Genomic DNA, 15,771 nt, shown 5'->3' with positions numbered 1-15,771 from the left:
GCAATTTTTTTTTAAATGATGTTATACACTTGGTTATTATTCCTAAAAATGCTACCAATTAGAATTACCCTATTTTATTTATTTACAAAGTCCAATATGAAACTTTCACATTCAATTGGATGGAGTTTCATTTACAAATTTAACTCACATATATTAAATTCATATGTGAAATTTGTAGTTTCTTCCAATTGAATGAATTTATGTTTGATTTTGGTTAAGTAACAATTGAATTGAGTTAATTTTGACAAATGTTTCAATTTTAGAGAACTATTGAGTTGGTAGCATATAAATAACAACTTGTTTCTTCATTTGGAGTATCTCATTCCAATTTGAAGAATTCTCTTTTCTTTTTTTTTTTTTTCTTTTGATCTTGAGTTAAGATCTTGAGGTTTTTAATTATTTCAATTTTTAAGTCTTGTATTATTTGACTGATTATTATTATTGTTATTATTATTATATAGTATATACTGTATTTATTATATCTAGTTGAGATATAATTAATTTGTTAATATAATTCAGTTTTTATATGTCACCTCCTCCACATATATGTATATATATAATTTGACAAATAAAGAATAGGGATTCAAAGGTTTCAAACTTTGATCTAATCGCCGATTTCAATTTTACATTTTAAATAAATATATATAGGGAGAAAACTATTAGTATTTAATAGATCCTTCCTTCCTATTTATTCTATAAAGTCATTAACCACCTAAAACATCGAGGTGCATACTTTTCTTTGCTAAACATGGTAAAATTTTTCTGGTTGCTATTCTATATTAATAATTTACAAGGTTTTTATCGTAGGAAAAAAAAAACTATATATAGTTTAACATTGCAAAGGTTAAAGTGGCATTTGAATATTTCAATATTAAAGAAATGGGTAGATATCTTTAACGATTGAATTTTTATACTACATGTTTTTTACATTTTTGTAGAAAATTTTAAATTCGAAAATTTTAAATTTTTACTCAATCTTCAAAAATAATAACAAGTTTTTTCAAAAATAAACAAATATTTTTAAAAAAAAAAAAAAGAATTTAGCTAAAAAATTAAGTATTTCTTCGAAAAATATGAGAACTACACTATAATATTGTTTTAAAAAAAATAATTTTTATTGAATATGTTACGTATCAAAATTGAGTCTTTATTTTTAACATTGACCGTTTTAATTAGTTTGTAATTTGGGGTTTTTTTCATTGGACTTCCATGTAAAATACGTGCAAATATATGATAAAAAAATATGTGCAAATCACAATTTTGTTTGTTAAATTATTCTTTGTTTATGCATCATAATCAAACGAAAGTCCTACACTCCTATTTTGATAATCATTTCCTTCATAGTTTTTTTACTTTTCAAAATTCTCTATCTGGGAATTTTATTTTCTTAAAAAGTATTCAAATTCTCAGTTAAATGTTATATATATTTTTTAATTTTAACAACATGAAATAAAGTAAAAAAATCAATAAGAAACATGATATGAGCTGAAAATAGCAACTAAAAACAAAGATCGGTCTGTGAAAAGGAGGTTGGCTTGGGTCTGGCTCAAGCCAATATACTCGGTCTCAGCCACGCATGCCCCAACCCATGAAATCATTTTGGACCCAAAATGTGGTCTAGGGAAGATGTTCGGCCTAGGCCAAGGCCGAGGCCGACCTAACCAAATAAGAAATCGAGCACATCCGTCAGTCTGCTAGGTTATCTAATTATCTTAAGGCAACTTCGAAATCCTAGGAATAACCTAGGTCAACTTTCTCTATAAATACACAATTATAACTCCTATGAAATATTTAAGAATTTCTAACTTTTCCTTATTATTTAGTTCTCTTACTAACTTAGGTATTAGAATCATTTTTCTTATTTTTTTAAGTTCACTCTTTCCTAAATTATAAATTTTCCATTCATGTCATGTAAAGGTTAACATATTTTTTCTTGACCAAAATTTGGCATCAACGTAATAGAATTTTAGAAATCATTCTAATTAAGAATAGCTTAAAAGAAAAATTAATGAATTGAAGAAATATTCATGAAGTCAAGTATTAAAAACTAAATAGTTATTAAATAGGAAAAAGAGAATGATAAGTAAATGATTTATCTCTAAAATTTCTAAACTTTTAATTTTGTATTTTTTCATACGCCACCTCATTTTCTTAATTTTGAATTTATTATTAGATATATGTTTATATTATCTTTTTATATAAAATCTTTTCTTTTCTTTGTTTAGAGTGTTCGTAAATTTTAAAATATTTGAAGAAGTTGATGGATTAAATTTGTAACTTTAAAGGTTCATTAACCAAATAATTATAAATTCAAAGTTTATGGACTAAATTTATAATTTAACCAATACATACATATACATCACATAAAATTTTATTCAATTATTCAAGTAGGATTTAAAAAAAGAAAAGCAATATTTTTTTTCAAAGGTGACAACTTAAAAACTTTATCCAAAAGGAAAATTGTATTGGATAGCAAAAAGAATTAACATATTTATAATGATAAAATTTTGCCTTTGTAAATATAGCAAAACTATTAAATTCTGTGTATCATTGTTTGAATGTATGTTTTTTGGTTTTTTTTTTTTCTTTCTACCTAAACTCTCTCCGGCCAGTCTAAAAAAGAATAAAATAAAATAAATCTTTCTAGTTTTCTTTCCTATTTTTTCTGTTCATATATTTCATCTCACATACAACTATTTTTAGTTTTTTTTATCTCCTTTCTTATTTAATTTTCTTCTCTCTATACCTAATTTTAAGTCTACTTATTTATTTATTTTGTTATTTTTTAATTAAATTTTGTTGTATTCTTAATATTTTACTTTGATTGATCTTTTCAATTGGGATAGATCTTTGTGTTTAATTTTAATTTCATTCTATTTTTTTGTTTGATTTGTGGGGTTTTTCTTCGATTTAAATTATTCTATAAATTGATATACCAAATTTAAAATAAATTCGTTGTAACACATACCTTATGATAAATATTTACATTGATTTACTAAAAATAAGAAAAAACTACAATAAACATGTTGATATACTAAATATATACACTAATATATTGGTAAAATTTGTTAGCAAGAGATTACAAGTGTATAAAAAAGTGTAAATTTTGACTAATTTATCAGTAATTTATCAATCAAGTGCATCATTATCAAGTACATACAATAAATCAACCAAGTGTATTAAGTTTATCAGCAGTATAGGCATATGCATGATTGACAAGTATATCAAGTATATCAATCAAGTGTATTAAGTGTATATTAGTAGTGTGTCAAGTGATAGAGAGAGAGAATCAACTAAAGAGGACATTTGCGAGTATCAAGTGCATCAAGTGTATATAGTAGTGTATCAAGTGTATAAGTACATATCAATAGTGTATCAAGTATATATCAATAGCATATCAAGATTGTATCCAGTGTATCAGGTGTATATGAAGAGTGTATCAAAGGTATCAAGTATATTAAGTATATACCAGTAGTGTATCAAATCTATATCAAATATAAGACATGGATATATCAGACATGAAGTAGTAAATGCTTGATTAACTAATTTAATTAAATGAAGTATATCAATAGTATATCATCTATATATATTCAACATAAGGTACGTCACTTAAAAAATGTACTTGATATTGAATATATCAACGACAGGGGATATTTTAGACTTTTAGTTTCTTAATGTTTAGGCTGGACCAGTTTGCTAGATCTACAAAAGAAGAAAAAGTGAAGGCATGCTTGCAAATATCAAATCCTATTTTGATAAGCATGTAATTGTCCTTATCCGAAAATAAACTAAAGATGATTTAAATGGAATTATTATTCTTCTAAATTCTAATAAAAGTAGCGAATATAATATATCTATATCAATATAACACATAGTCCAACAATAATTGACATGTATTAATATATCCATTCTCATATTTTGTTGGGAAGAAAAGTTTTTTTTTTTTAATTGTACTAGAAGAAATATCTTTCTCATATATTTTTTTGCCATATCTTTTTATTGGATAATTAAATAAAGTAGATATTATTGTCAACCAAAACATAATTAGATTTGAATGGTTATCCATTCCCAATAATGATGTATTAAAGACGAAAGGAAAAGGAAGAACATGAAGAAGCATGTAACTAAAAAACAAAAAGAGAAAAGGACAAATTGATTCCCCAAGTTTGAAGCAAATATGAATTTTATAATATTAAAAAATGGGGAAGTGATGGGTATCATCTGCCACATTTTGAAACAAATATTAGCACAAATTTGTTGGCAGTCCCGATTCGTCTCCCTACTTTTGTACCAAATTTCAATTTGATAGTTCAATGGTTGGGTATTAGTACCAATCCTTGAAACTCAAAAGTTTATACTTCCTATTCTAATTTTTAAATGCTATAACAATTTCTGAGAAATATCCAACTATACACCTAAATTACTTTGAAAGTTAAACCACTTGAAATCATTATTACACTAAAGTTTTTCTATTTTACAACTTATGTCTCACTCGCTCGTTAAAAGTGACTATAGCTCAATTGTATTTATATAACTATTTATTTAATTATCTAATTTTCTATTTCACTTCGTTTGAATTATTTAGATTTCATGAAAGACTTATCAAACAATGTTTTTTAGTACATAACGTAGGTTCTATCTCAAAATCAATTGTCAATGAGAGGAGTATTTCATCTAGAGATGTTCATTTAATCTGTGGGGATGACCCCCCGATCATTGGACGGGGAATGGGGGGGGGGGGAGCGGAGAGGCTTTTATCCCCGATGAATAAACGGGGATAGAGACGAGGATTATATTTCCCATCTCCATCCCCACGGCGCCTATATGTATAAAAGTTTTATTTATATATATTTACCTTTTTAAATTTAAAAAATTGTAGAAACTATACATTTTAATTTTATCTTTTACACATTGAATATTAAATATTATTATTTTAGCAACAGATTTCATAACGAAATGATCTATTTAATATGGAAAAGTTTAAAACTTTTATTTGGTTGAGAATGAATTAAAACAAATGGTTAAAAATGAATAATTTTTTCTTTTTTAAAAAAAGGAAATTTCACGGAATTGAAATTAAAATAGGGGTGGGGCGATGGGGAAGCCTTCCCTATCGTGCCCCACCCATGGATATCTCTAAACTCATCTATCTTATAACAAGTGTGAGGTCTCTTACTTTTTTTCAATGTGGAATTCTCAACATCTTTGAACTACTTCAAAATTCATTATTTCTTTCATTTTTTTTTTAAATATCTAATTTGTATACCCTTAAGCTTATGAGATTGTATTAAATAAAATTGTGTAAACTATTAATTTTATCAATTTAACCCCTAAACTTTTATAAATTGACCCTTTAGACTCTCAGTTAAGATTTTTTTTTTTAGAATAGTCCATGTTTTGATTATAATCATCTATTTTATAAAACCAACATGTGAAAACTACATATAGTATGAGAATTGATGCATGCATGATTTTAAAAGAAAGTTGTATTGAAGGTTTGAATTGATTTCCTAATAAAAATTTAAGAGTTTAACTAATATAAATTTTTTAAGTTTCACATGAAATTTATTTTTTCAATAACATCTGAAAAAGTGCATAAATTGACACACTACAAAATATCAATATTGAAATGGATATCATTACTAATTTAGAGTTTTAATGGAGAATAAAAATCCATATTTTCTTTATTTCTATTATGAGATTTAGGCTACGCTTGGCATTGCGTTAGTTGTGTCAAAAAACTATTTGAAAAAAAATTCCACTATAAGAATTTTTCTCTCCCAACGAAACCTTTCCAGTGCTAAAATATCTGTAGGCATAAGTAGGATCTTCCGATGCCAAAAAAAATAGGCTTTCGTGATGCTACGTCCAAAAACTGTTGGCATAGACAACTTTTCCGACACGAATTTGAACTGTCGTCAAGTATAAAGGTTGGAGAGTCTCCTGGAGAACTCCCGATGGCCCTTTTGTTTACTCATGAATTGACTCAACTTGTGGACTGCAAAGGTAATATCAGGCTGTGAAACAGTCAAATACAAAAGTTTTCCTAACTAAAACCCTATAAACAGAGGCATCTTGGAGGAGATCATTGTCATCACACTTCAATTTTATATGTGGATCCATCGGTGGGCTAGTTGGTTTGGCCCCAAGAAAGCCAAAGTCTTCAAGAAGCTGGAAAACATAACGTCTTTCAGATAGAAATATGCATGATTGAGAACGGGCTAGCTCAAGACCAAGGAAAAACTTTAGGTTGTCTAACTCTTTCAATTTGAAAGCTTCATTCAAGGCAAGCTTGAGATGCTCAACATGAATATGACTAGCTCCGATTATTATTATGTCATCTACATAGACAAGAAGAGCAAGAAAAGTCTCATCTTTGTCTTTGAGAAAGAGAGAGTAATCGGTCTTTAACTGTTTGAAGCCCAAAGACAACAAAAGAGCTGAAACCTTGACAAACCATTGCCTTAAAGCCTGTCCCATATATAGACTTATGTAGTTGACAAACCATTTTCTCCCCCTGAATTGGGACAAGAGGCTTGTATCCAAGGGGTAGGTCCATATAGACCTCCTAAAATAAATCACCATTCAAGAAGGCATTGTTGACATCAAGCTGGAAGAGAGACCATTGTTTGGAGACTGGAATAGTGAGAATTGTCTTGACAGTGACCATTTTAGCAACTGGAGAAAACGTCACAAAATAATCAAGACCTTCATGTTGAGTGTAGCCTTTAGCCGTAAGCCTTGCCTTGTATCTCTCAATGGAGCCATCCGCCTTATGTTTGACCTAATAAACCCAACGAAATCTAATAGAATTTTCACGTTTGGGTAATGGTACGATACTCCAAGTATGATTAGCTTCTATAGCATGAACTCAGCTTGCATAGCTTAACTCCACTGATCAAACTTGATAGCCTCATGATAAAAATTAGGTTCTTGAACAGTAGAAATCTGTATGGTAAAATTTCTGTGTTGAGGTGAGAGTTTTTGATAGGAGAGGTATTGATCAATAGGGTGTTTAGTGGAGGTTTTTGTACATGGTGACTTGGTAAGCAAGTTGCAATGATAAGCTTGTAGATAAGAAGGAGGTTTAGATATTCTAGTAGACTTCCTTAGTAAAGGTTGTATAGGTGAAGGAAATGATGAGGCCTGGGAGAGAAGAGGTTGTACTGAAGAAGTTGATGGTGAAAGTTGTGAGATAGAGGGTTGGTCTGATGAGTTTGGTTGCGATGGTGATTAAGTTTCTAAAAGAGAGGGCTTGTCTGATGTATTTGGTATGGGCATAGATGGATGAGCAGAAGAATGGGCATCACTATTGGTAATAGAGTTTGGTGTCGCTGAGTTGTGCTTGTGTTGTTCTAGGAGAGAAAAATCTGCATTATCAACCAAGGACTTAGGCAAAACAAAACTAGGAAAAGGATCAACATTACATTATCTTAAATGTTATGATAGGGAAATACTTTTTCATGAAAGATAACATCCTTTAAACAGTTGAACCGTTTATTGGCAATATCATACAGTTTTATAAGCTTTCATACCAGGGGGAAAAACGGTTGGTATGGCTCTTGGTTGAAACTTATGCCTTCCTTGGGTCAATGTAGAAGCAAAACACAAAGAGCCAAAAACTCTCATCATCTGGTAATCTGGTACAGAACCAATAAGTTCCTGGAAAGAAGACTCCCAATTGTGTAGCTTAGATGGTGTCCTATTGATGAGGAAGACTACAGTCAAGACACACTCACCCAAAAATGTTAGTGGCACACGAGATTGAAAATATAGAGCTTGAGCAACATTGAGAATGTGCTAATGTTTCCTTTCTACTACAGAATTTTGTTGAGAGCAAGCTACACATGAAACTGATGTATAACTCCATTAACTTTAAAAAAAAAAAATTAGTGAACATTAGCTCAGGGGCATTAGACTTGAACTGTTTTATTTTCTTGTCATATTGAATGACAACAAGTTTAAAGAATTGAGGAACAATAACAGAAACCTCAGACTTGTGTTTAAGAAAACCCAAGTAAACCTAGTTGCATCATCAACAATTGTCAAAAAAATAAGAATGTCCAACATGACTAAGAGTTGAAAAAGGGCCCAAATATTCGCATGAACTAAATCAAAGGCATTAGGAGACAAATAATTGTTTGAAACAAAAGGCAAATGTTTTTGTTTGATCAAAGGGCACACATTACAAGGGGAAAGTTTTTTAAGGGAATTAAGACTCAAATTCAAAGCATTATACAAAGTAGTGATGCATTCAGTAGAAGGACGACCCAATCTTTGATGTCTAGGGTTAGGAAAAATCCCTACAAGGTCGAGTCCCAACGGGTCCCCGTCCCGATCCTCAATTTGACCGGGGATAAAAAATGGGTCCTCGACCGGGGACGAGGACGGTATCCCCACCCCGTCCTCGTCCCCGACCTACCCTGAATATTTATATATATATATATAACAGTAGCTTAAAGCTACTGTTTTATTCTTAACTTTTTTTTAATTTATTTCATAATATAATTATATTAAGCCTTTTATGAAATCTAAAATGTTTTTAATTATTAATTTAAATAAATAAAATAATAATAATAATAATAATACTATTTTGTTATATTAAATATTTAAAATTTGAATATAGATACCAAAATTTAATTGATTTTAAATAATGAATTAATTAAAAATATAAATATAAACGATGAATTTTTCCCTGCGGGACCCAGTCCCCGAATGGGGATTCCCCGACCCTGACCCCGACTCCCCAAAATGAGAAATGGGGCAGGGACGAGGATTATAAATCTCCACGGGGACGAGGACGAAGAGTGCATCCCCGGCCTTACCCCGCCCCGTTACCAACCCTATTGATGCCAGATAACAACCTTTTTATTTGTAACAACACATATGTGATTCAACAAGGTACCAAAAACTAGCACTGCCAATCTTTCTTGAAGTGAACTTGTCCTGAATTATGCAACCATTAGAATTAAATTCAATAGTCACTGATGACAAGCTCTTTATGAGAGCACTTATTAATAATAGGTTGAACGAAAAACCAGGCAAGTAGAACACATTGCTGAGGACTAAATCAGATGAAAAAGGAATTGTTCCAACATTCTTAACTAATATAGTATGTTTATCAGGCAATGTAACAAATGTGGAACAAACAGTCATGGTAGAAAACAGACTCTTTGAACAACAAACATGAGTAGATGCACCCGAATCAATTATCCATTGAAAAGAAGATTGAGTACCTATAACATAAGAGTCGGTTGAAGAAGTATTCGAAAGGTTTGATGAAGATCCGGATGAGGATGTTGCTGATAATCGGGACTGTAATTGATAAAGGATGTTTTGACACTGTAGGATTGCATTAGCAGTGTTTGAATTCAACGGACTGAGTGGTAGAGCAGTGACTGAATTTGTAGAGTTGGTACTAACAGCATTGTTAGAAGGACATTGTTGCTGCTTAGTTTTATAACCAGGTGGATACCCATGAACTTTGTAATACTAATCAACCATGTGACCAACAATGTTACAATGAGAACATATAGGGCGATTCTTGTGCTGTTTGGAAGAATTAATCTTCGAGTTATTGGCAGCAATGGCAAGAGTAACAGCAGGTGGAGCAGAGGGAAAGGATCCAATGGCTCTCTGTTCTTCTTCTTGAAGTAGTAAAGAAAACGCACAAGTGACTGAAGGAGTAGGATCCATTAAGAGGATCTGAGCACGAACGCGAGAAAAAGACTCGTTAAGTCCCATTAGAAAATCCATTAGATACTCCGTTTGAAGAAAATTAGCCATATCACGAAGTCCTCCATAGTGGTATGTTCCACAGTTGCAATCATGGCAATAATTATTAAGTTCATCAATAAAAGTTTTGAATTTGGTGAAGTACATACTCAGGGAATCTTGATTCTAAGACAAAGTAGCAAGAGTCCGCTGGAGTTGGAAGATTCGTGAGACATTCTTCTTCTGGAATCGTTCTTGTAGGTCGAGCCAAATGGTTTGTGCAGAATCAACAAAAAGAATGTTGGCAGAAATAGGCTTCGATAATAAGTTCAAAATCCACAAAATAACAATATTGTTAATTTGAATCCAGACCGGAAGAAGATCACCGGATGGACGAAGAAAGATCCGTCGATAAAGCCCAATTTATTCTTCACAGAGAGACCGATCATCATGGCTCGACTCCAAGAACCGTAATTATCTTCAATCAAAAGTTCTGAAACTAAAACAAGGCTGGTATTGTCATTGTGATGAAGGTAAGAAGGATTGATGTAAGAATCGGATAGATTATGAGAAATCGAAGACATGAAAGAGCTATTGGGAAGAAGGATGTAAGGGTTAACTGGTTCGTGAGTATCAAAGGGAAGGCCTTCGTTGGTCATGGTGGGAGGTTGAAGAAGACGGAAGAACGAAAGGGTGAAAAAAATTAGAGGGAAAATACTTCTAATACCATATACAAAGAGTATTTAAAAAATTGTCCTTACTCATTTTATTAAAAGGACATAGCCCATTTATTTATGCAGAAGAAATGAGCCTTAACAAAATAACTAACATAGTCCGTTTATATTAGTTACACTGTTTGTAACTATTAACAGCCCAACAACTGAATAAAAATAAATACTAATCTGATAATTTACTTTTGTTTTGAAGCCCTAATTTTGTGATTTTCTGTAACTTGATTTTCTCTTTATTTTGTTCAAAGCTCCATCAATTGTGTTACTTTTTCTTATTGAGAGGCTGCCATTTGGGATTTTATCTTACACCAAAACTTTTTGCTGTCATAATTGACATTTCATTTAGACAACATTTTAATGATTTTATAATCCATTCTCTTTGATTTTTATTTTGGTTAATTATTATCCAAATACATTCATTGCTTTACATAATGGAGGCTTTAGGAGTCTGATTATTTCAACAATTGTAAACCCAAATATGCCCTTTAATCACTATTATTATAGAGAATTATTGATTTTGTGATACTTGGGTGGATGTTTTTCCACTGGATTATGATTGTGATTTTAATTTTCCATCGATGGAGTTGAATGCTGTAAACACGATATAAAAAAATATGACGGATGACTCGAAAGTCATGATCTTACCATTCATAAAATCACAAAGAGATAAATCGAAATAGATATGAGCTCTTCAACTTTGATAGTAAATTAATTAGAAAATTGTATATGTTGTTATCATGTAATTATGGTAACAACATAAATTTAAAGTTATATAAAATATAGTTTCTACATTTCATCGAGCTTGAGATTGAGATTAGTATATGATATATTGAGTTTGAGATTAAAATATGTATATGTGGGTTGATTGGTGAATTAACTCTTGTGTATTTACTATAGATGCTTTCTCTTTCTTGGATCGTAGCTTGATTAAGATTTTTTGAAATTCTTTATTTCGTATTTTAGAACGGTGGTAGAAAATGCTTATAGAACGTTTGAGTTTAATTGGTTTGATTGACTATTGGATGTACAACAACTCTCTAGTGTTGATTTTTTTTTCAGTTAATTACACTTGGGGTTGTGATGATTTGCTGTTTGGTATGATTAGTTTCCCTTTCTTTTTGCCAATTCATGTTGATGGTTTCAGTTTGAGATGAATTGTTATGGGTGAAGTAATATGCTTTTCTTCTTCTAAATCAGTACCATGACCAAAATTATTAAAGAGTGGCTCGCAGGACGATTAATGTTGCAAAAGGTGCACGACATCTTCTAATTCGGTCATGATGTTATGACGTTATGATGATATATATATATAAATACTTTGAGTTTGAGATTGGTATATAATATTATGTTACTAAATTTAAGTTCAAGTCTTATATTTAGTTTGAGATTAGATAGAGATAAATGCATAGTTATGTCTAAGTTTGGGTAACACTAAAATTTTTTTAATTTGTATTTTGTAGGTAGCTCGAAGGATCAACTTCAAAATGCATCTTTGGACGAGCAAAATTTAGGTTGTAGATTTGTATTTTTAGATCTATAATGTTAATTTGATGTTAATATTTTGTGGATATTATATAATGTTGGAAATAATCTATAATGTTATTTTGGTGTTAATATCTTAATTATATTGTAATATTGAAGATAATATGTAATGCTATTTTGGTGTCAAATTATGGAAGAAAATTAATTAAATGTTGAAGATTCTAGTTTATTTGACTACATTTTTAAAACAGGTTTGATATTTAGTAAGTTATAAAAATTAAATTTGAAAAGAAAACCTCATCTAAACCTCAAATTTAAGGGCATCGTGAAAAACAATATTAGCATAAAATATTTTAAAGATTTTTTCCAACACTATGCTCAGGGAAAGGTAACCTCTTCTAATGCCCAAATTTATTTGTGTGGGGAAATATAGATTATCCCGATGAAAACTTAAGGATCTTAGCATTGGGATAAATGTCATGTACACAATTTCGATTTCTCTTCATGCCCATATATTGGCATTGTGAGAAGTGGGTGTCGGGAGCAACCACCTCTCTCCACCCAAAAACCAAATTTTTGGCATCAGGAGAAGACAATTTCTCTCGACGCAATCATATGGCCGTCGGGAGAAATCACTTTTTCCGATGCCATAAATCCAATTTTTTAGGGTAGGGAGAAGTGACTTCTCCCGACGTCAATCTATGAGTGTCGGGAGAAAGCCTTTCCACTTTTCTGTCACTTTTTTCCATTGTGATAAGAATTTTTCGACCAACAACCTTGTCGACGGTAAAAAAAAAAAAAAAAAAGCATCGGGAAAGCCTTTTCCAACGGTTGTGTGGCTTTTAGTGTATGTTTGATAAAACACATTCAAATTAGATCTGTTAAAATCACTTTTAAAAAGTATTAATTCCACGTTGACTTTTAAAACAGTATCCTTCTAGCTTTTAGATTCTTCTAAAATGAGATAGAATTTCTTAACTAATATTTAGTTTTCAATTTCGTACTTTAGAAAAAGATTTATTTTATATTTTATCTATTTTTTACCAAATAAATTTTATTTTCTATTTTCATGAGTTAAATGTGTCATTTTCTTAAAAAAAAAAATACCATATTCATTTTTTAAAATAAAATTATTTTTCTTAATATTTAAAAATTAGTCTATACCAAACAAAATTTATCATATTAGACAATTATTTAAAATTTAAATTTTAAAAAATTAAAAAAAAATTGATTATAAATTTATTTTAGTTATTATATCTAGAATAAGATGGTTTTTTTTATTCATGTATCAAACGCTTTAACCTACGTTTTCAAGTTTAAGTTGAAATTTACTAAATACTATTTTAGTTTTTTTATTCATTTATCAAACCCTCTAACCAATAATTATTTTAAAAGCTACAACAATTTCAAATGAAATTTTAATATCGTCAACCAAATAAATAAATTTTAAAAAAAAAAACTAATTTATTGTGGTATTATGACTCCAGGGAGGCAACCCCCCTCATATTGTAGAATTTAATTAGATGATAAATACAAAATTAAAACTTGTAAAATTATTAATATTTTACTAATTAAGTCTAAATAGTGTTATACCGAAGTGAGAATTAAAAAAAATCAATTCAAGCCTAACTCAATCACTAAGACATTAATTATCCTTTTTCAAAAGTGGAAAAAAAAACATTAATTATCCTATCTACATCCCATATTTTGTTGAATAATAATAATAAAAAAAAAGATTAAAATGCGCGTGAAAAGGAAGAGCGAGAGAAGATATATAAAGATGGGGTAAAGTGTGGGTGATGCATTAAGTATCCGTACCCGCAGCCTGGTTTGCCACCAACTCCATCTTAATTAAATCAACTGTCTAAGTGGACTCCTTTATTTCTTATTGATTCAACAAAAAAAAAAAAAAAAAAAACAACATTTATATCTACCAATTTTTAACAAATCCATTAATTCTCTAATTAAAGTCCCTAACCTTTATTATAAAATGTCGGACGAATAATTCAAATCTTCACTAATACATATTATGGCCAATTGATTTATCACTTAAATTAAATTGTGTACAATTATTTATTACTACATTGTTAAGGGTAGATTAAAAAAGTGATTCGAAATCGAGAGTTTAGAGAGACAGAACACCTATAGATAGAGATAGAGGTTCGAAATGACAAACTAAAGCGAATGGATCCTACATTTTACCAATAGACACTGATGGCCTTAGGAGAACTATCCTAGTGGATTGGTCGAGAGTCTAGAAGTAGCCCAAATAATCCAAAGAAAGCTTAAAGATAGCTTAGTGGGTACATGAGGGAACATAAAGGTAGCTGATTAGAAGACACATGGAGAGCTTGAAGATAGCATATTAGAGGACCCATAAGCAGCTTAGATGTAGCTCATGAGACCCATGATGAAACTTAGCGATAGCTCAGATGATCCATGGGGAAGCCTAATGGTAGCTAAGAGAGCCTATAGGGATCTTCAAGATAGCTTAGAAGATCCACAAAGAATTTAAAGAAAACTTAGAGGAAGCATTAATAATAGCACAGAAGCATCATGAGGGACTTAGAGATTACCGTGGAGAGCCTAGTATGGTAGCTCATACAACTCATGAGGAGCTTAAAGATTACCAAGGACTCATGGGGAGCTTAGTAATATCATGTAGGCCCTAGGTAATGGTGCCATGGAGGCCATATTAATGGCTAATGGTGCCACTAAGTGTCTAGTGGTACCATGAAGATCCTAGTAATGCCTACTACTACCATCGAAGATTCATTATTTGGCAGTGCCATGGGACCTCCACACTATGCTGAGTAGTAGTGGTCCACTATCATAATGGACATGAATTAATGCATAGTTGAATGGATGGGTGATTGATTGTGGAATTTGCCAAAAGTTTAACAACTTAGCGATTTCATGAATTAAAGAAAATGGTCATTATGAGCATAAGTATCATCACATAAGACTAAATCTATATAAGTGGTCGAAGTCATTCGTCAAAGGTATGCTAAAAATACTCGCAACTACTCTATACTACTTTCGTTCATCTCTAACTAACTTGAGCATTAAAGAGTCGGTGGCCTGACAATACACTGATGTTCATTTTTCTTTTTTTTTCTTAGGGCACTTGGATTATTTTTTCCTCCACATTAAAAATGTACTAATTGATCTGTTTTTCAACATCAACAGCTATCATCAAAATCGATGATTCAATCTTTTACTATACGATAACATTGACCTATGCATAAATCAATTGTTAAGATCATAATCCACCGTTGATGTTGAATTGAGCTTGAATTAACATTAAAAGAAATTGATGATACTTCTATTTAATACTTCATTTAATTAAAGCAAATTGTTTTCTCACCATAAACCCATTATTAAAATAATACAAAAAGATTTACCACATATAATACATAGTTCAACTTATTAAAGACATATATGGGAGTGACTTTCGAATGATTAAAATTATTTTCGGCATACTTAATGTTAGATTATATAATATTAAATTTACTTTCACCTATTAGCTTAACCTTTTGAATCAATTGGTGATTTAAGATGGTATCAAAGTAAGTTAGTTCAGAATGTCCCAATATTTTAAGTCTGGTGATATAATATTTATGGGTAATTTTTCTTCTTAAAAAGACTATTATTTCATATTAAAAAAATTATCTTCTAATTTCACTTTACTTTGTCATAAAATTATAGTTTTCTTTTTAAAAAAATTTTGCCATATTTTTCTTTATTTCTCTCTAATTTTTATCCTCTACCTAATTTTCTCTATAAAATTTTTATAATCTTTTATCTCTAATTTTAAATGTCAAAATTACTAGAAATATTTTTA

General features: G+C 30.3%; 1 protein-coding gene across 1 annotated transcript; it reads right to left on the bottom strand.

Moving 5' to 3' along the window:
• Positions 1-9,492: 9,492 nt before the first annotated feature.
• LOC150034068 (uncharacterized) lies at positions 9,493-10,373 on the bottom strand. Its single transcript, XM_090317206.1, has 2 exons — positions 10,101-10,373; positions 9,493-9,900 (listed from the first exon to the last, which is right to left on the bottom strand). Exons 1-2 carry the CDS (start codon positions 10,371-10,373, stop codon positions 9,493-9,495), a joined length of 681 nt encoding a protein of 226 aa, XP_090173332.1.
• Between the last annotated feature and the right edge of the window lie 5,398 nt (positions 10,374-15,771).

The sequence above is a fragment of the Benincasa hispida genome, chromosome 9, assembly GCF_027475165.1.
Source record: "Benincasa hispida cultivar pf3 chromosome 9, pf3_genome.v1.1, whole genome shotgun sequence".
Taxonomy (NCBI): Eukaryota; Viridiplantae; Streptophyta; class Magnoliopsida; order Cucurbitales; family Cucurbitaceae; genus Benincasa; species Benincasa hispida.
Note: the sequence above shows the minus strand (reverse complement) of the source record. Positions and strands in the feature narration are given on the sequence as shown.